The sequence below is a fragment of the Pan paniscus genome, chromosome 1, assembly GCF_029289425.2.
Source record: "Pan paniscus chromosome 1, NHGRI_mPanPan1-v2.0_pri, whole genome shotgun sequence".
Lineage (NCBI taxonomy): Eukaryota > Metazoa > Chordata > Mammalia > Primates > Hominidae > Pan > Pan paniscus.
In genome coordinates, this window is record NC_073249.2 from 179,600,883 (window position 1) to 179,626,210 (window position 25,328).

General features: G+C 54.1%; 1 protein-coding gene across 1 annotated transcript; it reads left to right on the top strand.

Annotated features, from left to right (window-relative positions):
• Window positions 1-14,603: 14,603 nt before the first annotated feature.
• PDZK1IP1 (PDZK1 interacting protein 1) lies at window positions 14,604-21,395 on the top strand. Its single transcript, XM_003829581.5, has 4 exons — window positions 14,604-14,846; window positions 17,285-17,393; window positions 19,611-19,706; window positions 20,934-21,395. The coding sequence occupies exons 1-4, from the start codon at window positions 14,780-14,782 to the stop codon at window positions 21,004-21,006; spliced, it is 345 nt and encodes a 114-aa protein (XP_003829629.1). The 5' UTR covers window positions 14,604-14,779; the 3' UTR covers window positions 21,007-21,395.
• Window positions 21,396-25,328: the final 3,933 nt, after the last annotated feature.

The window sequence follows — 25,328 nt, forward strand, 5'->3', positions numbered from 1 at the left end:
TAGGCTGGAGTGCAGTGGTGTGATCTCGGCTCACAACCTTTGCCTCCCAGGTTCAAGCCATCCTCCTGCCTCAGCCTCCCAAGTAGCTGGGATTACAGATGCGCGCCACCTTCCCCGGTTAGTTTTTGTATTTTTAGTAGAGATGGGGTTTCATCGTGTTGGCCAGGCTGGTCTCGAACTCCTGACCTCAGGTGATCCATCTGACTTGGCCTCCCAAGTACTGGGATTACAGGCCTGAGCCACCACGCCCGGCCAACACTAAGCATCTTTTAAAATTGTCTTAAATTTTTTATTATGGACATTTTCAAACATATATTAAAGTAGAGAATAATAAATGGCATGAATCCAGTTTCAGCAATTGTCAACATGTGAGTAATCTTGTTTTGCCTATACTTCTATCTGTCCCCATGCTCCCTCTCCCCACAATGGCTTATTATGAAGCAAATCTCAAACTTCATATTATTTCATCTGTAAATGTTACTATCTTTATTAGTTGATTTAATTAAAAATTACTGAACATCTATCTGCTCTGTCAGGTTATATGCTATGTTCTGATAAATTCTTAATCATCTTTCAAAGCTCAGTTCAAGTGTCACCTCTTCCTGGAAGCTTTCCCTGGTTTTCCCCTCTCCCAAAAGAACTTAATGACTCCTTTCCTGGCATTCAGATCATATGCCTCCTTCACAGCGCTCACTGTTTAATAGCAATTATTTTAAATGTGAGGAGATAGTATAATATAATGCTTAAGAGTTTTGGAAACAAATAGACTTGGGTTAAAATTTCAGTTTCTGCTTTGGAATCAAATAAACTTGGGTTAAAAGTCTGCTTTCTGATTCAGAGAAGGACTGTGTGGTAGATAGAGCTCCCTCTCCCCTCTCCCCTCTCCCCTCTCCCCTCCCCCCTCCCCCCTCTCCCCTCTCCCCTCTCCCCTCTTTCCACGGTCTCCCTCTGATGCCGAGCCGAAGCTGGACGGTACTGCTGCCATCTCAGCTCACTGCAACCTCCCTGCCCGATTCTCCTGCCTCAGCCTGCCGAGTGCCTGCGATTGCAGGCGTGCGCCGCCACGCCTGACTGGTTTTCGTATTTTTTTGGTGGAGACGGGGTTTCGATGTGTCGGCTGGGCTGGTCTCCAGCTCCTAACCGCGAGTGATCCGCCAGCCTCGGCCTCCCGAGGTGCCGGGATTGCAGACGGAGTCTCGTTAACTCAGTGCTCAATGGCGCCCAGGCTGGAGTGCAGTGGCGTGATCTCGGCTCGCTACAACCACCTCCCAGCCGCCTGCCTTGGCCTCCCTAAGTGCCGAGATTGCAGCCTCTGCCTGGCAGCCACCCCGTCTGGGAAGTGAGGAGCGTCTCCGCCTGACTGCCCATCGTCTGGGATGTGAGGAGCCCCTCTGCCTGGCTGCCCAGTCTGGAAAGTGAGGAGCATCTCTGCCCGGCCGCCATCCCATCTAGGAAGTGAGGAGCGCCTCTTCCCGGCCGCCATCACATCTGGGAAGTGAGGAGCGTCTCTGCCCGGCTGCCCATCGTCTGAGATGTGGGGAGCACCTCTGCCCTGCCGCCCCGTCCGGGATGTGAGGAGTGTCTCTGCCCGGCCGCCCTGTCTGAGAAGTGAGGAGACCCTCTGCCTGGCAACCGCCCTGTCTGAGAAGTGAGGAGCCCCTCCGCCCGGCAGCCACCCCGTCTGAGAAGTGAGGAGCGTCCTCCCTCCTCGTCTGGGAGGGAGGTGGGGGGGTCAGCCCCCCACCCGGCCAGCCGCCCCGTCCGGGAGGCGAGGGGTGCCTCTGCCCGGCCGCCCCTACTGGGAAGTGAGGAGCCCCTCTGCCCAGCCAGCCGCCCCGTCCGGGAGGGAGGTGGGGGGGTCAGCCCCCCTCCCGGCCAGCCGCCCCATCCGGGAGGGAGGTGGGGGGGTCAGCCCCCCGCCCGGCCAGCCGCCCCATCCAGGAGGGAGGTGGGGGGATCAGCCCCCCGCCTGGCCAGCCGCCCCGTCCGGGAGGGAGGTGGGGGGATCAGCCCCCTGCCCGGCCAGCCGCCCTGTCCAGGAGGTGGGGGGGGCGCCTCTGCCCGGCCGCCCCTACTGGGAAGTGAGCCCCTCTGCCCGGCCAGCCGCCCCGTCCGGGAGGGAGGTGGGGGGGTCAGCCCCCCGCCTGGCCAGCCGCCCCGTCCGGGAGGGAGGTGGGGGGGTCAGCCCCCTGCCCGGCCAGCCGCCCTGTCCGGGAGGGAGGTGGGGAGATCAGCCCCCCGCCCGGCCAGCCGCCCTGTCCGGGAGGTGAGGGGCGCCTCTGCCCAGCCAGCCGCCCCCTCCGGGAGGGAGGTGGGGGGGTCAGCCCCCCGCCGGGCCAGCCGCCCCGTCGGGGAAGTGAGGGGCGCCTCTGCCCGGCCGCCCCTACTGGGAAGTGAGGAGCCCCTCTGCCCAGCCAGTCGCCCTGTCCGGGAGGGAGGTGGGGGGTCAGCCCCCCGCCCGGCCAGCCGCCCCTTCCGGGAGGGAGGTGGGGGGGGTCAGCCCCCCGCCCGGCCAGCCGCCCCGTCCGGGAGGTGAGGGGCGCTTCTGCCCGGCCGCCCCTACTGGGAAGTGAGGAGCTCCTCTGCCCGGCCACCACCCCATCTGGGAGGTGTACTCAACAGCTCATCGAGAATGGGCCATGAAGACAATGGCGGTTTTGTGGAATAGAAAGGGGGGAAAGGTGGGGAAAAGATTGAGAAATCGAATGGTTGCTGTGTCTGTGTAGAAAGAGGTAGACATGGGAGACTTTTCATTTTGTTCTGTACTAAGAAAAATTCTTCTGCCTTGGGATCCTGTTGATCTGTGACCTTACCCCCAACCCTGTGCTCTCTGAAACATGTGCTGTATCCACTCAGGGTTGAATGGATTAAGGGCGGTGCAAGATGTGCTTTGTTAAACAGATGCTTGAAGGCAGCATGTTCGTTAAGAGTCATCACCACTCCTTAATCTCAAGTACCCAGGGACACAAACACTGCGGAAGGCCGCAGGGTCCTCTGCCTAGGAAAACCAGAGAACTTTGTTCACTTGTTTATCTGCTGACCTTCCCTCCACTATTGTCCTGTGACCCTGCCAAATCCCCCTCTGCGAGAAACACCCAAGAATGATCAATAAAAAAGAAAAAAAAAAAAAAAAGTCTGCTTTCTGAGCTTAATTCCTTTGAACCTCCGTGTTCTTATCAGTAAAATGGGGATATAGCACTCACCTTATATTGTGGGGAATAAATGGGTTATGAATCCAAAGTACCTTGCACAGTGCCTGGCACATAGTGGGCATTCCTTCAAGAAGTTACATGCTTCTCTCGCCACACTGTGCTGGAGGCAGGACCACAGCTGTCTCCTGTGTGTGTGCTGGCACGTGGAAGCCTCTGCGGAAGAGTGTGGGAGGGGAAGCCTCCAATTACAGAAAGCAGGCAGACTGGGCCCTAGCAGCCCTGCCTGGCCGTGGACAGATTCTCTGGCAAAGTGGGCCTCTGGTTCAACTTTTGGGCTATTTAAAGGCATTAGTAAAAATCCGAAAAATGACTTGATTTTGTCTTTTAATGCACACTTATTTTGTTTAGTTGGAAACTACAAATTTGTCCCTCCCCTCAACTAAATAATCTTTATTATAGAAACTCTGGAAAGAACAGAAAGAGAAGAAAAAATCACAGAATCAGCCCAGATCACCCATTTATGTATTATTTTATTTCCTTCTTCTTTTTAAAAAAATTTGTTTTCCATCTATGAAATTATAATTGCATTTTGTTTACTTTTTGGTCCATCTCCAGCTTTTTAAAGTCATCTTCATTTTGAGGGTTGAAGTCTGACCTTTCAAACAAAAGCTCCAAATGTGAAAGGGTCCGAGGGTTTGGATGTGGCTTCTTGACTGAGCAAGGGGTGTCCAATGTGTGGCTGGCAAAACATGCCTGCAACACCTCTCACTGCCCACCTCCTTCTGGAAGCTCAAGGTTTCTATTCACATACCTCTGGGAATGGGAAGCTCACCACCTTTCAGGGTCATCTCTGTCATCACTAGACAGCTTTCTCTCACTGAACCAAATCCAGCCTCCCAGTGACTCTTTTCATCATCCTCAGCTCCATGCTCAGAGGGCACAGAGCACAGTTTCTCTCTCTGATCTGGTGCAGCCCTGCAGATATCTGGAGACAGAGGCCTCTGAGACTGCTACTCTTCAGGCTGGAAATTTCAGCTCCTCCAAGTATTTAACAGACTAAAGGCAAAATTAGTAACAAGGGAAGAAAACAGTTTTAGTTAATTAAAATGTTGAATGAAATCAGTTCCATGACTCCACATGCCCTGAAATGTGAGGTGTGGCCAATGCTTTTAGTCTTACCCTAAGTGGTCTAGAAGACAATGTATATTGCTTCTTTATTTACTCCTCAGTTCAGATAGATACCCCCTCCCCATCCATTTAAGCAGGTGTTGCTTAGGGCGGGTGTTAGCCCAGCTTCTCATCCCTCTATCCTGGACCGTGTCATCCCTGCCGGAGGCCTCAGTCACCATCCATAAGCTGTTGAATTCCAAGCCTCTATTCCCAGCACAGATCCCTCCCAGGAATGCCAGACCAAAACATGGAGCTGCGTTCTGAGATGTCCTCCGGGTGCTGCAAACAGCCTGTCCACACTGGGACTCATCGTCATCGGCGCATTGCTCTTTGCTCACTGCACCCACTAACCTGTGAGCTCCCTTTGGCACGGCTGTGGAGCTATGGTACTTTAGAACAGTGCTTGGCACAGGAAGACACTTACGAAAGGTGTGTTAAATGAATAACTACATGCCCTCTCCTCAATCCCAGCTTGCTGCTCTTCTAGTTTCCTCTAGTTTAAAAAATAGCACCGGCCAGGTGCAGTGGCTCACTCCTGTAATCCCAGCACTTTGGGAGGCCAAGCCAGGCGGATCACCTGAGGTCAGGAGTTCGAGATCAGCCTGGCCAACATGGTGAAACCCCATCTCTACTAAAAATACAAAAATTAGCCAGGCGTGGTGGCAGGTGCCTGCAATCCCAGCTACTCAGGAGGCGGAGGCAGGAGAATTGCTTGAACCCAGGAGGCGGAGGTTGCAGTGAGCCGAGATTGCACCACTGCACTCCAGCCTGGGGGACAAGCAAGATATTTCATCTCAAAAAAAAAAAAAAAAAAAGAAAAGAAAAGAAAAGAAAAAAAATAGCACCAAGTTTCAAGCACTGTCTGAATCAGAAGACGAGGCACCTCCTTGATTGTACTCTTTTGAATATCTCACTTCTGCGTCTATGCAGCTAGCTTATCCTGCCACTTGTACCCCTTAAATCGCTCTTCCATCCTCCAATTCTCTCTGTGCACTGTTTTAACCCAAGGCATCACCATCCTTCTCCTGGATCCCTTCCACAGCCTGCTCACTGCCCACTTCCCTGTTCGGCCCATTCTTCCAGCTGCAGTTAGAGAGAGCTTGCCAAAATGCAAGACTTTCCCACATCGCATCTTTGCCTAAAACCTGTATTATCTGTATTATCTCTAAGGTGATGATGACCGCATCTCTTAGGTCCTGCAAGGCTCTCGAGACCTCTTTCCTGACCACCCTCTGCTCTCCAGCCAGGCCCATCTCCCATCAGCTCATTGTGTGGTGTGACTTTCCCTCCCTGCTCCTCCCAACCTGGAGGTGCTCTCTTCTACACCACTCCCCAACCCCAGTTGTTGCAGATTTTCTCTCTCTAGGTCCTAGAGGAGTGCCTCCATGGCTGCACCCACATGTCCCAAATGTACGTCTCCAGCCTGGACCTCAGTTCTGACCTCCAGACTCACATTCCTTTCTCCAAACCAAACTCGTGAATCCTGCCCCTCCTTCAGAAAAAAAGCCTCCTCTTCCTGCAATCTTCTCCATCTCAGTCTGCTCCAGCTGAGCAGACTAAAAACCTCAGAACCATTCTTGGCTGCTCTCTTCCTCTCACATTCCAGACCAGGTTGGGTTTACCCTCAAAATACATCTAGACTCAGAGCACGGATCCTCAGCTCCACAGCTGCTCCAGATCCCAGTTGCCTTGAGTTGTCCTCGCCTCTCACCTGGAGCACTGTGGAAGGCTCCTTGCTGGCCTCTCTGTTCTCTCTTCTTGCTCCCACTGTCTCTTCTCCACGTGGCAGTCAAATCATGTCTCCTGTGCTCAGATCCCTCCAGTAGCTCTTTGGTCTCATTGGAGTAAAAGCCAGAGTCCTTACAACCACTCACAACACGCCAGATGAGGGGGCCACACCCTTGCTTTCCAACCTCATCTCCTCCGCTCTCCCTGCACTCCCTTCAGCCACACTGACTCCCTCCAGCCTCCTTCCTCAGGGCCTTTGCACTTGCCTGTCTCCTTGCCTGGGGTCTTCCCCCATCCACGGCTGAACATCTTACTTCCTCACTTTCAACTCTTGGCTCAAATGTCACTTCTTAGAGGCGCCTTCCCTGAGAATCTGTATAAAATAGCACACCCTCTTCTTGTAGCCCCCCACCATTTTCCTGATCCTGAACTTTTCCATATTGTCATTGGAACTGTTTTATCTGTCTGTTTCCTGGCTGACCCCTCTAGAATGTCATTTCTATAAAGGCAGGGGCTTTGTTTTGTTCATTCCTGTATCCCTAGCATCTTGAACAGTGCCTGGTCCACAGGAGGCTCTCAATAATTACTTGTTCAATGAATGAATCTTAGATTTCATACTACCTTTTCCTGACTTCCTAGACTAGATGGCAAACTCTTTTATTTACTTTTAGCAACTGTACCTTCCCTTTGAAACATTTACTGCAACTGTAATTACAAAACTGTATAATGTAATCTTGATCTTATTCTCTACAGGTTGGGCATCCCTAATCCAAAAATCTGAAATCCGAAATGCTTCTCAATCCGAAACTTTTTGAGCATCAGCATGATGCCACCAGTGGAAAATTTCACATGTGATCTCATGTGATGGGTCATAGACAAAACACAGTCAAGACCGGGTGCGGTGGCTCACACCTGTAATCCCAGCACTTTGGGAGGCCAAGGCAGATGGATCACCGGAGGTTGGACCAGCCTGACCAACATGGAGAAACCCCGTCTGTACTAAAAATACAAAATTAGCCAGGCGTGGTGGTGCACGCCTGTGCGCCTGATCCCAGCTACTCAAGAGGCTAAGGCAGGAGAATTGCTTGAACCCAGGAAGCAGAGGTTGCGTTGAGCCAAGATTGCGCCATTGCACTCCAGCCTGGGCAAAAAGAGTGAAACTCTGACTCAAAAAACCAACCAAACAAACAAAAACAAACAAAAGAAACCACACAGTCAAAACTTTGTTTCACATACAAAATTAGTTAAAATATTCTAAAAATTACCTTTAGGCTATGTGTATAAGGTGTATAGGAAACAAATGAATTTCATGCTCAGACTTGGGTCCCATCCCCAAGATATTTCACTATGTGTGTACAAATATTCCAAAATCAGAAAAAATAAAAAATCTGAAACACTTCTGGTCCCAAGCATTTCAGATAAGGGCTACTGTATTTCCAGTCCCATAGTAGCCACTAAACATGTGTTGAGTGAATGAATGAAAGAAAGCTAGGATGTTATTTGAGAAACTGACCAATAGCAGGTGCTTAACAGAGGGACTGAACCCTGGGCTGGACATAGGGACTCCTGGAGTTTAGCCCCATCTCTCCCATTGACTTGCTCTGTGACTTTTAGTTGATGACTGTCCATTTCTGGGTCACAATTTCCCCAGCTGAAAAATAAGGAGCAAGATTACATCATTTAGAATGAGCTTTCAGGCTTGAAGAGATTGTGATTCTAGAACCCAGTACTCCCAGCTTGCTTCCACTGCTGGCCTGGAGTCCTGGGTAGGGAAAGGATGTGCTTGGAACCAGTAGGGTAAGATTTGGCTTTGGGACCTCTGCTGGCAGGCTGGGCTTCTGGCATGGGGCCAGCCCTTGAATTTCTTGGCTGGATGAGTGGGCAGCAGGATGGGTTGATTGATCTTCCCCCACTGTGGGGTCCTGGCCATAAATCTCCCCAGCCCAATGGGGTCGCCTAGGACCCAGGAGTCACAGCCAGTGCATTCCTTGGCTTGACTGGCTCTGGGCTGGTGCTTTCTGCCCCTTCCAGCTCCCAGACACTGGAGACCCTGTGGGCGTTAGCACCCATTCAATCTGATCATAGAGCCTAGCTCTGTGCTCCAGAAAGCCTCTGTCCAGAGAGCTGCCAATCTTTCTCCAGGTCTGACCTTAAGATCACATGGCATTGTTTTGAGCAGATATGCCCTAGGCTCCCGGTGAGCCAGGACTTAACTCTCTTTGTGCCATGGAACCCTTGGGCAGTCTGATGAAGCCTAAGGACCCCTTCTCACAGTAATATTTTTATTTATTGATAAATTAAATTAATTAATTAATATATTTTTGAGACTGAGTCTCACTCTGTCACCCAGGCCGGAGTGCAATGGCACGATCTCAGCTCACTGTAACCTCCGCCTTCCAGGTTCAAGCAATTCTTCTGCCTCAGCCTCCTGAGTAGCTGGGACTATAGGCACATGCCACCACTCCCGGCTAATTTTTGTTATTTTTAGTAGAGATGTGGTTTCGCCACGTTGCCCAGGCTGGTCTCAGACTCCTGACCTCAGATGATCTGCCCACCTCCGCCTCCCAAAGTACTGTGATTACAGGTGTGAGCCACCGTGTCCGGCCTCTCACAATAATGTTTTTAAGTGCATAAAATAAAATGCATAGCATTGCAAAGGAAGTCAGTTATATTGAAATGTACTTATCAAAATACTAAAAATATAAGTTTGTAATATAGTGATTTATGTGTCCATTTATAATGTATTCAACAACAAGATCTTGTGGAAGGTCCAATGACTATTGTACTTCTACAGTGGTGAGCATAAGATATATCTAGATATCTGCAATAATTATATGGTGATATGAAAATATCACAGACAGTCTGTGGTTTGTTGCCTTCATTCTATGGAAGAAAATGGTAAATTTTATTTATTTTTATTTATTTTTTTTTGAGATGGAGTTTCGCTCTTGTGCCCAGGCTGGAGTGCAATAGTGTGATCTTGGCTCACTGCAACCTCTGCCTCCTGGGTTCAGGTGATTCTCCTGTCTCAGCCTCCCCAGTAGCTGGGACTACAGGCGCCCACCACCATGCCTGGCTAATTTTTGTATTTTTAGTAGACAGGTGGTTTCACCACGTTGGCCAGGCTGGTCTCGAACTCCTGACCTCAGGTGATCCACCCGCCTCGGCCTTTCAAAGTGCTGGGATTACAGGTGTGAGCCACCACATCTGGCCGAAAGTGGTAAATTTAAGTTAGAGGTTAGTGAAATACAGATATATGTTTCCCTGTCCATGTTCATGAGCTAGAGTTCTGTCCACGGCCCTCTGGGAAGGGAGTGTTACATGAAGGGGAGCCAGGTGAATGAATTCTTAAGTCTGAGAGGAGAGGGGCTCACCACAGTCCTAACCAGCCTGCTTCCTTGGGACCTTATCAAAATATGAAAAGCTATCATAGTCTGTTAACGGAATCACAGGATCATAGGCTCCAGACCTGGAAGGGCTACAACCCTGCTACAGTTTCAGTGTATGTCCCTCTAAAATTCATACGTTAAAACTTAAACCCCAATTAGCTGGGCATGGTGGCGGTGGCCTGTAATCCCAGCTACTCAGGAGGCTGAGGTAGGAGAATCACTTGAACCCAGGAGGCGGAGGTTGCAGTGAGCTGAGATTGTGCCACTGCACTTCAGCCTGGACAACGAGAGCAAAAACTCCGTCTCGAAGAAAACAAACAAACAAAAAACAAAAAAAATCCTTAAACCCCAAGGTGGTGATACTGAGAGCTGGGACCTCTTGGAAAGGGGTTAAGTCAGGAGGGCTTCACCCCCGTGAATGGATTAGTGTTCTCAAAAACGGGGTTGAAGGGAGTGTCCTTGCCCCTTTCACCCTTCCATCCCTCCCACCGTGTAAGGGCACAGCAAGATGTGTCATCTTGGAAGCAGAGGGCAGCTCTCACCAGATGCCAAGCCTGCTAGTGCCTTGATCTGGGACTTCCCAGCCTCCAGAACTGTCAGAAAGTAAATTTCTGTTCTTTATAAATTACCCAGTCTAGGGTATTTTATTAAAGTGGTACAAAGCGACTAAGACAAACCCCTTTTGCAGACACCTCATTGGGTGACCTGGTCCATGGCTTCTGCTCTTACATGTCTAGGGAAGGAGAGCTCACCCTCCAGGACACCCTCATATCAGGCTGAACAGCTCTAACTGTCAGAGGAATGGTTGCCTTGTCTTCTCCTTCACGTACAGAGATGAATCAGACACAGTCCTTGCCCCACAGATAGAGAGTGGAGAGAGACAAGGACTCAACTACAGCTAAAATGTTTTATTCATTGAACAACCTTTCTCTGAGCTTCTGCTCTTTGTCAGGCCAGTGGTAGGCACTGCATATACTGACATTTAATTTCATAAAATATGTGTCGAGTGTGTACTCAGGCACTGTGCTCAGTACTGGCTGGTGAGGGAGAGATAGACATGATACCTTCCCTCCATGGAGACAGTTATTAAATGAGTAAACATACAAATCAGTGTGTAATTGCAACTTGTGATCATGGCTGTGAGGAGATGAGCAAAGGAGACTCATAGAAGGGAGTGACTTCAGATGGGAGAGAAGGGAAGTAAAGAAGTATTCTTGAAGAAAGGGATGTAAAGGAAGATCAGTTTGCTGGGCAAATAGGAGTGGAAGAGTGTTCCAGGCAGAGAAAAGAGCAAGTGGAGAGAAGTCTCTGATGTGGGAAAGAGCTTGGCTTTTGTTAGGAAGTGACAGGAGGCTCCAGGGCCAGACCAAGCTGGAGTGGTGGGTAAGGGAAGATTGCCTGTGCCCTCAAACCCATGCAAAGAAGTTTGCATATTATTTTAAGGGCTGATGAATGCCATAAAAGGGTTTAAGCAAGATACGTTTGAAAGAATAAAACAAGGTCTCCAGGAGCTCTCTGGCTTACAGCAATGATATTAACAAGATGAAGTATTATAAGAATGAGTAAAGAGCTGGGCGCGGTGGCTCACGCCTGTTATCCCAGGACTTTGGGAGGCCGAGGCGGGCGGATCACTTCAGGTCAGGAGTTTGAGGCCACCCTGGCCAACATAGTGAAACCTCGTCTCTACTGAAAATACAAAAATTAGCTTGGCGTGGTGGCGGGCGCCTGTGATCCCAGCTACTCAGGAGGCTGAGGCAAGAGAATCGCTTGAACCCAGGAGGCGGAGGTTGCAGTGAACCAAGATTGAACCACTGCACTCCAGCCTGGGTGACAGAGAGAGACACTGAGAGGGAAAAAAAGAAAGCTTTTATATTTGTGTTCTAAACACCCTTCTTGAATGTTTTCTGTACTTTTTCTCAGGCTAAGCTCTTTGCCTGGATTCCTCTCCCCAGACTGCCGAGTACAACACTCTGGCTAACTTTGCCTGCATTACCTCCTCCAGGATGCCTTCCTTAGCAATGTAGTCCACCACGCTGCCCTATGTCAGAGCCCTGAGCACTCCCTGTATGCTGTTCCCAGACTATTTACATGTCAATGTCCACCGTCCCTTTCTTCAGACCACCCCTGGAGGAGGGCAAAAGTGGGGGCTGGAGGGAGGGGAAGTTGCAGAATCTTCGGCAGCAAACTAGCTCCCTGCACGCCCTGTCTGGTATTGGAGCTAGACACTGCCACCTGCTGGCAGTGAGTGGAATGGCTGACAAGATGGGGTTGGGAGGAAGGAGACTCCTGGAAACAGTCCAGGCCCACTTTGGCTTTTCTGAAGGGCAATCGCATAAGGTCTGGCTGGATGGAGGGCTTGTCTAAGGGGCCTGATGGTTTTGCGTGACAGCTGGGCTGGAACAGGAAGGAGGAACTGAACGTCGATGGAACAGCTGCTCAGGACACACGGTGCAGCCCTGTGGGGCTGCTGAGACCTTAGTCCAGACCCTGGGCCCCAGCCAGACCAGTAGGGGGGGCCCACCTTGTTACCATGGGGATCAGGGCTGTGTCCATACAGCTGGGGAGATGACCCTCCACCCGTGTGAAGACCTCCAGGGAGGAGGGACCAGCCTCAAAGCCAAGTGTCCACCCATGCCCCCTCTTTTCTGGAACAACTTGTTTTGCTCTAAAGCTTGGGACTTTGACCCAGGAGGTATGTTTTCCTCCTGTTGATCACCTGATGTCTTTCCTGTTCATCCCCTTCCCCCACCACTCCCAAAGCATAGCCCAGGGGATCCTTTCCTTTCCCTGGGTTTTTCAGGGAAGTGGAGGATACTGGGGTGGGGAAGGCAGAACCTGGGACTTGAGTGCTGAGGGCACTGGTTGGAGGGGGTGGCACAGCTGTGACCCCCCACCCTCCTTAAGTCTGTCCTTGCTTGGCTCCTGGGACACCCCACTTTCCTGGGGTTGCTTCCTCCTGTTTCCTCCTGCCCCTTCTTCCTTTGAAAGACCTTTATGTGTTGGGGGCGTGCCTCCTTCTTTCTGTGCTCTCCTCTCAACACCCCTACCCCCGCTACACACACTGGGGAGACCATGAGCTCCCAGGCCTCAGTTACCATCCCTGTGCTGCAGACGGCTCCCAGATGTTCCACTCCAGACGCAGGGATTTTGCAGCCTTCCAGATGTCTCCCTCTGGAAAGTCCACAGGCACTGCAAGCATAATACCTCAAAATCTATAGCTCATTAATCCTCCAACCCCCCAAACTTGCTCTGGCCCCTACTGAGGCACTAGCATCTACCCAGCTGCCTACGCCAGAAACCTGGGAGTCACCTGAAGCCCTGCCTCCTGCCTGTACCCATTCTCCCAGCTTGGCACTGTGTTCCAGCAGCCACACCCCGGCTTCTCTACCTCCTCAACAGGGCTCAGATCTGTTCCCATGGGCACTTCCTGCCCAGGTCCAGGCACTGGTGTTGTGGCCACTGTAGCGGATCCCTGGATTTCTCTTCTCCAGCCTTTGCATGCCCCTTTCACTCTCCACACTGCATGGAGAGGTGTTTTCCCAAACGCAAAACTAACCATGTGACTCCCCTCCCTAAAATTCTTGGAGAAGGCACCAGTAGATGTTTGTTAAATTCAGCCCCATTCCTTACATTCCAATCAGTGATTCTCTGGCTGTTCATTAACATGCACAGTGCTTACTCCAGTCTGTGTTAGAAGATTCTGAGGACACCAAGTTGGGTGTGGGAGGGAGGCCAGGATATACGTGTTTGGGAGGCATCACTCAACTCCAAGCAAAGTTCTCCCAGATCACCTTGAGACACTCCATCTTTGGATGGCAATGGGCCCGACTGCACACGCATGTGAACACACACACACCACACACACACACACACACACACACACACAGAGGAAGCAGGCCCGAGGCATGATGTCTGAGTGCTCCCGCTGGAGCAGGAAGGCAGAATCATCCTGCCATAGGAAGGGTTGCCCAGGAGGCCTGATGAATAGGAGTTTGGTGGCTTCAGGGAAGAAAGGCTGTGGAGATGCCTTCAGCTCAGGTGCTGGCTCCTGGGGACCTTCCATCTCTGATGAGACTTTGTTCCAGTTGGCCCGCTCCTTTCTAAGGAGTCAGCATCTCAGCTTCCCATACTTCTGGGGTGGGGGTGGGGCAAGGAGACCAGCATGACCCTTGGTCAGGGGCTTGCACAGGAACTCTGGCCATTCTCATTCCCTGAGCTGGAGGGCCAGGTGGACACCACGTGATCCTGGGGAGGCTTTTGCCTCTTCCGAGGGCTCTGGCTCCAGGGCCTCCCTGTTCCAGGGGCTAGGTGTGCCTTCCTCAATGCTGCTTTTGGCTATGAGGGTGACGGGCCCAGGGCTTCAGGGCCCCAGATCGCACCTTGCCATCTGGGGTGTCTGTCCTTTGTCCCCCACAGCAGGCTGTATTTGCCCATTTTCTCCTCTGCCATGGGTGGAGATGGATCTGAAGTTGGGTGTTGAAGCCTCTGACCAAGGCTGTATCTTGTTTTGAGGCCCTGCCCGGTTTCCAGGGACCACATCTGGGGCCAAGAGGAAGAACCGAACTGGGACTAGGTTAGCTGTGCTGGGTCAGGGCCTGGGCATGGGCTGTGAAAGCTGGGGACTGGGACCTTCAGGCCCTCTATTGAGATCTTTGCAGAAGGGGGTGGATTTAGGAAGCTACTGGGCTGGGCCAGGGCATGGAAGGCACTGAAGCCGTAGTGTGTCCCAGCATTAGAGTCCCAGAGTTTAGCTTGGCGGGGCAGGGGCAGGTGGTGGGGAGAACAGGAAATAGGCCAGGCTCTCGGCGGAGTCTGGCAGCTTTGAGCCTTCTCTGGGCTTCTGGGGTTTTCCCCAGGCTCCTGAGCCAGCCAGCACATTTCTTAATCCCACTGTCAGCCTTCCAAGAAGCCCTGCCCACTGGGCTCAGTCAAGGCAGGAGCGACTGTGTGTCACCCCTTTCCCTAGAATCCAGCCCCACTGCCAGGAAAAGGGAGCTCAGGGCATGGAGGTGAGCCTGGGACTCTCCCACATCTGCTTGTTCCTCATACCCACCTCCTTAGCTGGCCCCTGGAAGATGACCTCGAATGCCAGCGCAAGTGAGCTGGGCACCAGCCAGGGGAGGCCAGGCCTGGCAGCTCATTACCATGGGAGGGAGGGCACGTTCTCTCAGACGCCCGTCTTCGTGTCTCCTCCCTCCCTCGCCTTCCTCCTTCCTAGCTCCTCTCCTCCAGGGCCAGACTGAGCCCAGGTTGATTTCAGGCGGACACCAATAGACCCCACAGCAGCTCCAGGAGCCCAGACACCGGCGGCCAGAAGCAAGGCTAGGAGCTGCTGCAGCCATGTCGGCCCTCAGCCTCCTCATTCTGGGCCTGCTCACGGCAGTGCCACCTGCCAGCTGTCAGCAAGGTAGCTCAGGAGGAGAGGGCTGGGCACGGGAGACCCAGGGGTGGACAGGTGGTGTTCTGGCTCCCCTCCCCAGGGCCTTGATACTTACAGTTTGGAGGGGGAGCAGGGATTGCGCTAGCTGAAAGAACGTCCCAAGGCAGAGACCTCTGAACCAAGTCTCTGCCTGTCACTTGTTTTTAACGAGTGAAAACTGGCAGCAGTTGGTTCTAGGATCTCAGGGAGGAACAGGATTTGAGGCCCAAGCCCCAAAAGCAGGCATTGCCCAAGGGATGGCTGGGTCCTGAGTACAGGGGGCCCGGGGGTACAAGTAGGGTGAGAGTGGGGCCCAAGCCACCCCTCAAAGACTTGGGCTTTGTCTTGGCCTCTTGGGCTTGGATAGAGAACAGTGCCCAGTGTGACTCCCCCAAATATCTGACCTCTTCGTCCTGCTCTGCCTGAATGGATGTGTGACCTTGAGCAAATCACTGCCCCTTCCTGAGACTCAGTTTTCTCACCTATAAAATGAGAACAATAAATCCCACCCTGCCCACCTCCCGGGGCTGCTGCCAGGTCAGAGGTGTAGAAGGGCTTTGTACCTGGTGAAGCAACTAACCCAAGGTCTGGCTTTCATTCTACACTGTCAGGCTGCATCTGCAGCCAAAGTCTGGGGACTCTGCAGGTGGGACTTGGTCCAGAGGGGACTGGCAAAGATGCTTTCAGAGCTCCCCTCCCACCCCCACCCCGAGCTCTTATGTGTGTCTGCTTCAACTCTGTCTCCCAGGTCTTGGAAGCCCTCTGGGGAACTGCAGACCAGAGAGGTTGAGTCACAGAGCAGGGCAAGAAAGGACAGGGTTCAGACCACCTTTCTCCTGCCCCAGACACTGCCCCTTGCTGTATGTGCATGGGAGGAGGAGCAGGGACTGTGGTCCCTGGGGTGACTGGAGGGAATTGGCTGCAGGGTCTAGGAGGAAACAGGGAGGGGCCTCCAAGGGTTGAGCCCTAACTCCCCATGCTTGAGCAACCACTGACCTGAGGGAGCAGTCTGAACCCCTAGGGAAACAATGACTCCCAAATACTGCTTTTTGGCAGGTGTGGAACTGAGGGTAATCACACTGTGTGTCTTCTGCTTCCCCTGGAGATAAGTGAGGTCTGACCTCACTACAGGCCAGAGAGTTCCTAGCCTCCTTCCTCCTTCCCAATATTTGCCAGGCTCGGAGAAGAGGTCAGGCCTCCACTGCAGCAGGAGAGCTTTTGGTAGACTCAAAGGAGGACATTTGAGCAGGAGTGAGCCAGAGGAAGGTTTTCTCATGTCCAGCTTGGGTCCCTCAAAATATAGGGATGCAGGTATATTCTGGCCTGGAGGCAGGACCCCTCTGAAGCCCCCTGCTGACCTGTGTTTTGTCCTGGGACTTCTCCCCGCTGAGGGTCTTTTCTCTACAGGGCTGAGCTCCTGCAGGCTCATGGAGTGCAGTGATGCTGGGGAAGAGGAAAGTCCTTTGGGGAAGCAGAGGCCTGAAGGCAGGGACTTCAGGAAAATCTTGAGGGACTGTGTTGGTGTCAAGGGTCAAAAAGCAGAGAAGGGACCTGGTGCAGTAGCTCATGCCTGTAATCCCAGCACTTTGGGAGGCCAAGGCCAGAGGCTCACCTGAGCCCAGGAGTTTGAGACCAGCCTGGGCAACATAGTAAGACCCTGTCTCTATTAAAAAATAAAAAAAGTAGAGAAGGGTGCAGGTTGGGGCCTCAACCTAATCTCTGGCCCTAGTCCCTGGGCACCCAGCTGGGGGAATCAAAAGGAGCTCAGGTTTTGAGGCTTCTTTCCTGGTCCCCAAGACCCAGAGTAGAGTTCACCCCTCCGTTCTGCCCTTCTAAAGATGTCCTGGTCCACTCCTCTCTCTGGGTACCCCAGGAACCCCAGATCTCCCCAGCTGAGCAGCCCTGAGAGTCTCCCACTCTCATACCCTTCCTACCATCAGAGAAAAGTCTTGCTACAGAACAGGATCTTCTAGATCCCAGACCAGTCTTGTCAGCTGTGGGTCCTCCTCAGCCTTCTGGGAGCCACTCCCAGCTGCAAGGCCTAGGCCGGCTGTCCAGGGGGTTGCCCTTTGGTCCCTGGGGCTGCATGTGACCCACCTGGGGGAGGGAAAGAGGCTCTGGGCTGCCTAGATACAGCACTGAGGCTCTTCCCTCCTTGGCTTCTCACTCCTTCCAACTCCCTTCTCTCTGAGCCTCTGTTGTTCCTCCAGCTCCCTCCTTTTCCTAAGCTTGGTGGAGCTTAAGATGCATAAGTGGGTCAGATGGGCTGTATCCCACCCCTGCCTCCCCAGAATGTCTCCTTGCTCCTGGCAGCTGGCTGAGGGCCTTCAGCATAGGTGGGGTCCTTGAAGAGTGAGGCCCCTTGCTCTCCTGCACATGCAGCCCCACTGTGGCCCCGTCTGCTACAGCCCCTCTCCCTTTGTTAGGCCTGGGGAACCTTCAGCCCTGGATGCAGGGCCTCATCGCGGTGGCCGTGTTCCTGGTCCTCGTTGCAATCGCCTTTGCAGTCAACCACTTCTGGTGCCAGGAGGAGCCGTGAGTGCTGCCCAAGGGTCCCTGAGCAGGCAGGGTGGGCCCAGGACCACTGCTCTTGCTCTAGTAGCAGTGAGAAGGGCCTCAGAAACCCTGTGTCCAATCCTCCCCCTGTGTGGAAGGGAAACTGAGGCTCAAGGTCATGGGGTGGGTTGGTGACAGTCGGAATGAGGGAATGAGAGCCTAGGCTTGCTGGCTCCCAGACCTGGGCACTGTGGGCCCCACAGCTCTGGTGCCCACACCCTGTGAGTTTTGGGGAAACGGCTTCTCTTCTTGGAGTCTTGGTGTTTCCGCAGAGCCAGGATAGCAGCCCAGCCTGTGATGGGGGCTGTAAGGACCTCTAGAAGGGGCGGTCCCTCCTTCGGGTGGGTCAGCTGTGGTACAGAGAGGGCATGGGACAGACACACCTCCTGCCCTCACAGGCTCAGACTGAAGTGAGCTGTCAGAAGTTCAAGAGTTGCTGCTGAGGGAGAGCGCAGAGGACACTGCAGGGCCTGACCTGGTCCAGGGTGGCCAGAGAAGGCTTCCCCATTGCACATTTATCCCGAAACCTGACTAACGAGGAGGAGTCACTACCAGGATAGAGTGGCGTGGGAAGAGCGCTGCAGTTGAGGGAAGGGTACACCCAGGTCCTGAGTTAGGGGCACGGCACCAGGGCTGCTGGGGACAGACACACACAGGTGAAGGGCAGGTGGGCTGAAATCCAGCTCACTCTGCACTCACCAGGTCAGGACCCTCAGGCAAGGCTGCCTCTGTTCCCAGAGGCATTTCTTCCCAGATCTCACAAAGGTGGCCTGGTGGCTTGAGTGCTAGCCCCATGCGGGGTTGCTGAGGAAACCCCAGTGGCTCAGTGGGTGGAGACAGGGATGGAGATACCTGAGATGAGGCTGGTGAGGTGGGCAGGCCCAGGCCAACCAGGCTCTTGCACACCAATGACCTGAGCTTTGGACTTTACCTAAGTGAGCAGGAATCCAGTGACAAGTTTTTTTTTTTTTTTCTTTTTTTTTGGAGATGGAGTTTTGCTCTTGTTGCCCAGGCTGGAGTGCAATGGCTCTATCTCGGCTCACTGCAACCTCTGCCTCCCGGGTTCAAGCGGTTCTCCTGCCCCAGCCTCCTGAATAGCTGGGATTACAGGTGCCTGACACCACGCCCGGCTAATTTTTGTATTTTTAGTAGAGACAGGTTTCACTCTGTTGGCCAGGCTGGTCTCCAACTCCCAACCTCATGATCCGCCTGCCTCAGCCTCTCAAAGTGCTGGGATTACAGGCGTGAGCCACCATGCCCTGCCTCCAGTGGCAAGTTTTTAAGCCAGTTTCGGGATGAGACACGGCCTTAGCAGAATGACTCTGGCTGCCTCGTGGCAGATGCACGGCGGCGGTGGAAGAGTCTCCAGTCTGCAGGCCTGGAGAGTGGTGAGGGGGTGGGCATGAGGTCAGGAGGGGGTCTGAACTGTAGCGGTGGCAGAGAGGATGAAGTGAAGAGACGGGTCTGAGCGCTGTCTAGGAGGTGGGCACCCTCGGAGTTGGTCGTCACAGACAGCAGCGGACTCGAGGGGAGGAAGGCAGGAATGGCATCTAAGTTTCTCATGGCGGATCACTCACCGAGGCCCCAGAACACAGGAGGATGAGCAGACATAGGGGCAACTGCTAAGTTTAATTGGAGACATATTAAGTCTGGGGTGCCTGTGGGATGTCTAAGGAAATGAGCAGGTGTTCGGGTCCCTGTGACCCTCATGAGAGCAGCTTCTGGGAGGCTTCAGGGAGAGCCCACACTGCAGGGGGTTTAAACTTGAGTAAGAGACGAGGAGGTTGTTGTTGAATGCCCTTCAGATAGACTTTCTCCACCTGCCCCAGCTCTGCCTGAAGGGCCACCAACCACATCTGTGCCCACTGCCCAAGGCACGAGCTGGGGAAATTTGGGGCAGACACTGCATCCTGCAGGGCCTGCTGTGGAGGCTGAACTGAGGGCGTCTGGGACAGAGAGAGGCTTTGGACTCAGGATAAGTCTTTTGCAAATATTTGGCCCCCCACTATGGAGTGGGGAGAAAGTGTGAGACCCCATGGGTGGGGCCAGTAGCCGCGGCTGACACGCCCTGTTGCACACAGCTCTGGGAAGGGCAGTTGCTAGCCTTCGGGCTTGTGAGAACCAGGACCCAGAATAGGGTCTGCTTGGACGAGGGGGGCCCCACTGAGGAGCCCCACTGATGAGTCCCATCCCCAGGGAGCCTGCGCACATGATCCTGACCGTCGGAAACAAGGCAGATGGAGTCCTGGTGGGAACGGATGGAAGGTACTCTTCGATGGCGGCCAGTTTCAGGTGAGGTGCGGGGCAGGGCTGCCCGGTCTGTGCTCCCAGGGCCTAAGGAGAATCTCAAGACAGGTGCTGCTGGGGGGAGGTGGCTGGGGAGGACGGAGACTCATGTGGGCAAAAGCTAGTGAGGCAATGGGGGCTTTGTGAGGATTGCAGGGCTCTGTGGGGAAAATGCAGCCCCTGTGTGGGGCGAGGGCTGCAGAAGGGGACGGAGACTTGGGAGGGTAGGGTTCAGTGTAGGGGAGGGGACTCATAGGGCAGTGGGTACAATGGGGACAAGGGATTCAATGGAGGAAGGAACAAATGAGTGAGGGACTCAGTGAGGGGAAGGCTCAGTAGAGGATGCAGCTCAGTGGGGGATGGGTTCACTGGGGTGTGGACTCAGTGGGGGATGGGTTCACTGGGGTGTGGACTCAGTGGGGTATGGACTCAGTGGGGGATGGAGCTCAGTGGGGGATGGGTTTAGTGGGGGATGGAGCTTGGTGGGGGATGGAGCTTGGTGGGGGATGGAGCTTGTTGGGAGATGGGTTTAGTGGGGGATGGAGCTTAGTGGGGGATGGAGCTCAGTGGGGGATGGACTCAGCGGGGGATGGACTCAGCGGGGGATGGACTTAGCGGGTATGGGCTCAGCAAGGGATGGACTCAGTGAGGGATGGACTCAGTGGGGGATGGACTCAGTGGGGGATGGGCTCAGTGGGGGATGGGTTCAGTGGGGGATGGGTTCAGTGGGGGATGGGCTCAGTGGGGGATGGGTTCAGTGGGAATGGGTTTAGTGGGGGATGGAGCTTGGTGGGGGATGGGTTTAGGGGGGGATGGAGCTCAGTGGGGCATGGGCTTAGTGGGGGATGGACTCAGCAGGGGATGGACTCAGTGGGGGATGGACTCAGTGGGGGATGGGTTTAATGGAGGATGGGTTCAGTGGGGGATGGACTCAGTTGGGGATGGAGCTCAGTGGGGGATGGGTTTAGTGGAGCATGGTGTCGGTGGGGGATGGGCTCAGTAGGACCAAGTGATGCAGCAGTCCACAGGAGGAGGGAGATAGGTGTCAGGCAGGGGTGCTGAGAGGCCTCCAGTCTCGGATGCATAAGCCCAGATGTGGTCATGACAATCCCCTTCTGGGAGTCAAGTGTTTATTCTGGAAGCTATTACTGTCACAAGTGCAGGAAGGGACAGGGAGAAGGGGATAGAATGGGAGGAGCGATGACCCACCAGGCCCATGCCTTCTTCTTTCAGGTCCAGTGAGCATGAGAATGCCAATGAGAATGTGCCCGAGGAGGAAGGCAAGGTCCGCAGCACCCCGATGTAAACTTCTCTGTGGCTCCAACCCCAAGACTCCCAGGCACATGGGATGGATGCCCAGTGCTACCACCCAAGCCCCCTCCTTCTTTGTGTGGAATCTGCAATAGTGGGCTGACTCCCTCCAGCCCCATGCCGGCCCTACTCGCCCTTGAAGTATGTCCAGCCAAGGTTGGAGCTCAGACCGTGTCTAGGTTGGGGCTCGGCTGTGGCCCTGGGGTCTCCTGCTCAGTTCAGAAGAGCCTTCTGGAGAGGACAGTCAGCTGAGCACCTCCCATCCTGCTCACACGTCCTTCCCCATAACTATGGAAATGGCCCTAATTTCTGTGAAATAAAGACTTTTTGTATTTCTGGGGCTGAGGCTCAGCAACAGCCCCTCAGGCTTCCAGTGAGTCCCCATCTTGCTTTCTGAATCATGACAGTCATCTTCCGACTCTGTTGTAGTGGCTTTGGGGGATTATGCAGGAAGCCCCTGTGCCCACAGGGCAGCTGGGACCGAGGGGGCCCAGGCTGGGGAGGGGCTGAGAGTGTGTGGCCAGGGTGAGGGTAAGAGAGGGTTGGTGCCTTTCTGGTGTTTGAGAGTGAAGCACCCTCAAATGGGAGTGTCTGATGACACCTGGGAGAACTGGGAGGCAGGGAGACCAGGACAGGTGAGCCCATTTCTGCCAATGGGCTGGTTCTTGTCCCCTCAGGCCAAACCCTTTCTTCAACCAGAGCAGCCAGGCAAGGCTTCCCAGGGCAGGGCAGGGCAGACCCTGATATGCGCTAGGTTCCCCTAGTGCTGATCAGTTTCATGTATGTAGGGAAGGAAGAGGATGTCAGAGGCCCATGGGCCAGAGAGCTCACCCACTCTACCCTTGCTCCAGGTAGCGCCCCTCTTGGAAGTCCCCGCCCCCAAAGCATCCTTCATCCCTGAGACTCTGGGCTTTTCCTTGCTCAGCGCCGCTCACCCTCTGCCTCTGTGCTGGAGGTGTCACAGTGGGTTCACACAGATCTAGCTCTGTCTCCCTCCGGTAGCCCCTCCGTGCTGGGCTTTTGCATAGGAAGTGTCAGGAAGCAGTCTTGGGTTGAGACTCAGGAAGCCCAGATCTGAGTCCTGGGTCCTCTGGCAACTTGTGTGTGAACTTGGGAAAGCTGTTGTCCTCTCTGAGCTGAGCTTTCTCTCCGTGGAAGATTTGGCCAGTCTCACGGCAGAGCTGGAGGAGAGCCCAGTCCTTGCCTATGCCTGCCCTCCCAACGCCCAGTCCTGGGGTGGGAGTCAGGGTAGGGAAGGGAGGATCAGGAAACTGGGTCCTAGTAGGAGCAGGGGAGAGGGGAGGCATGCCTTGCCTGGCTGGCTGAACCTGGAGGCCCCTCACCTCTGTGACTGTTGGCCTTATGGGAACAGCTTCTGTCTCTGTCCAGGGTGATAACCTGAGAGACTCATCCAGGATAATTCCCAGATCCAGAGAAGTGGGGCCAGAAGGTAGGAGGCCGTCCACCTTGTCCCAAAGGTCTCCCTCTGCCACTTGTCTCAACCTGTCACAGCCCCCTTGCTTTATGTTATGGCCATTGTTGTGCTATTCCAAGGCTTCACCAAGTACCACTGGGGAAGACTCATCTTAAATGGGAGTCATCTCTTCTCACCTCATTGGGTTTAGGATGCAGCCTGCAGCAGAGGGAAGACGCCTGGGGGTGGGGGAGCAGCGGCTTTGCTCCAGGCCTATCCTTGCCTTTCTGCGTGTCTTGTGACAAGTCACCTCCCCTCTCTGGGCTTCGGCTCAATGAACTGTGGCTTGTGATTTCTACTCTAGGCTTTTGCTTACGTGGCTGCCTGTGACTCATGCCTTTTCACCCCACCTCTGCCAGTTTAAACTCTGCCCATTGTTTTTTCTTGACCCAACCAAGGTTCCTCCTCTTCTGGGAAGTCTTCCTTGATTAGACCAGAGGGCAAAGCCAGGCCAGCAGCCAGCCCAGCTTCTCCACTCACTGAAGGAGAGACAGAGGTTCCTAGAGGGTCAGGCCTCTGCTAAGGCACAAACAGTCCCCTCTTCCTTTCCTGTCTCCTGGTGGGAAGCTTCTGACTGCCGGATCCGATTCTCCTTGCACGAGGCCACATTTCCTCCCAGCTCTGCCCTCAGTTGTCCCTGGGGGGTGGGAGTGGGTTCGAGTCAGGTCACTCCACCAGCCTGCCAGGGCCAGAAGGCAGAGCCACCATCCCTGTCTCCCTGCAGCAAGTGAATCCCAGCCCCTCACACCTGTGAGGTTTTGCCAGGAGAAGCCTGCTTCTGCCTGGGCTCACCTTGCTCCCCAGCAGCTGTCTGAGGCCTCTCCAAGAGCTCCTTGGCCCCCTTCTCATTCTGTCTTGCTCAATATGGGCAGATCTAGGAGAGTGGGAACCCTAGGGGCTCCTGCAGGGGCTGGGCCGGCACTGACCTTACAGCCCTTCACCCTCACCCCATGTTCCTGCCCTGATCCAGAGGGGGCTGCTGGGAGCAGGGAGCTGCCGGCCCCAGAACCGCTGAGACCCCCAATCCTTATCGCTCATTCCCACCTGCCAGCCTGGCCAGATCGGGGAGGGAAAGGAGGCTGGGCCCGGGCCAGGGTGGCGCTTAATGACCCTCCGGGGGCCTAATCTCAGACTGGCAGCCACGGAGTGGCTCAGGCGCGCTCCTGGAGAAGGCTGATAACGCACCAGCTGGGCCCCCACCATCTATCGCTGCACAGCCAGTCCCAGGGGCGGCCTCCCAGGGCCTGGGGAGGGGGAGCCTCTGGACTAGGGCGGGGCTGGAGGCGAGCTCTCCACCCCCAGCCCTGAGGGAGGGGATCCTGAGCTTCGTGATTGGCAGACAAGGGAGAGACCCAGCCTGCAGGAGGGGTGGGCTGGGCCTGGTGGGAACCTCCAGACACCTGTGCTCCTTCTCTCTTTCCTGCTCTCTTCCCAACCTTTTCTCCCCACGTAGGACCTCTCCTGCCCAGGCCTGTCTCCTCTTTGTCTCTCCCAGCCTCCATCCATCTCTGTCTCCCTGTTTCTCAGTCTCTCCACCTCTGTTTTTGTCTCATCCTCTGCCTCTCTCTCTCCTGTTTGCCTTTCTCCTCCTCCACCTGAGCTCAGTGCCCACCTCCTCTTTCTCTCTTGCATCCCTTTTCAGTTTCCAGCTGGTTCTCTTGGTTGTCCCCTTCCCAGCTGTCCCCTGCCTCCTAAGCTTCCTTGATGTCAGCCCTTGGCCGGGCAGTTCCCATGATCTCATTGGTCTCACTTCTGTGTGTGGTATCATCTCTCTGTGGTCCCTTCCACCAGCTATCTGCCAGGATTGCAGGCTGCCTCAAGCCCTGGCTCTCAGCCCAGAATGTCCTCTTACTGTTGAGGACATTTTTGCTCTTCCTGGAACAGGGCTTGCACCTTGTTTTCCCCTCTCCCACCTAAAACATGTAAGTTTCATAGGGTTACATTATAGGTTATACCCAAACTCAGGCAGAAAAGAAAAGCCTCCACCCAGCAACTGCACAGTTGAGGGAAGACTGCAGCACTGCTTACTTCATTTAGACTTGAAGAGGAACTTCCAGCCAGGAGTTGGCTTTGAAAACAGGCTGTGGAGTTCCGTCTCCAGAGTGCCAGGTGGTCAAGGGGAGTTTCAAGATTACTGCCGTCATACTCAGAGTGACATATGCAGAAATACTATCTGTTTATTGTGCTTCAAGGATCCATTAGATCAGGACTATTGCTGGGCAAAGCCTCTTCCCGCAGCCTAGGGGTAGTAAAGGTGGGGGTAGAGGTGCTGGGGCTGGGGCCAGAATCACACACAGTCTGCTCTGGCCTCTGCCCAACTTCACAGGGAAGTCAGGTGGCTGAAGCCAGCAGAACTTGCTCTGGGACTAGGGTGGAGGCACCTGCCTCCCATCCAGACCTGGCTGGAGGGTCTTGACTCCCTAGCTTGGCTCTCCTCCCAGGTTTTTTTTTTTTTTGTCCCTGGCAGTGCAGGGGTGGCCAAAACTTGAGCTTGGGAATCATGCCGATTGGTTCAAATTCCAGCCTGCTCCTCGCTGCTTGTGGGATCGCCTAGCCTTTCAGATCTTCCATTCCTTTGCCGGTAAAATTGGCTCTATAGTACATTCCTTGCAGGGCTGCTGGGAGGAAACAGATATGACATCCGTGTTATTATTGCTCCTGAGACTTGCCAGAAAGCCCTCCATGATCAGCGTAGATGCCATTTCTTCCCAGATGCTCCTTTCCCCACTCCTGGGTTCAGCACTTCCTCCGGGCAACTTCAGCCCCTTCTCCTCCCTCTCTTTGCACCCGCCCCACCTGCCCCACTCACTCCACCCACCCCAGGGTGCTGTCTACTTGTCTGC

What these genes read in the sequence shown, in the direction of transcription:
- PDZK1IP1 (XM_003829581.5), top strand. Translation starts at nt 14,780, where the DNA reads ATGTCGGCCCTCAGCCTCCTCATTCTGGGCCTGCTCACGGCAGTGCCA. An exon ending in ACCTGCCAGCTGTCAGCAAG is followed by an intron (nt 14,847 to 17,284) that starts GTAGCTCAGGAG and finishes TCCCTTTGTTAG; the next exon opens with GCCTGGGGAACCTTCAGCCC. An exon ending in TCGATGGCGGCCAGTTTCAG is followed by an intron (nt 19,707 to 20,933) that starts GTGAGGTGCGGG and finishes TTCTTCTTTCAG; the next exon opens with GTCCAGTGAGCATGAGAATG.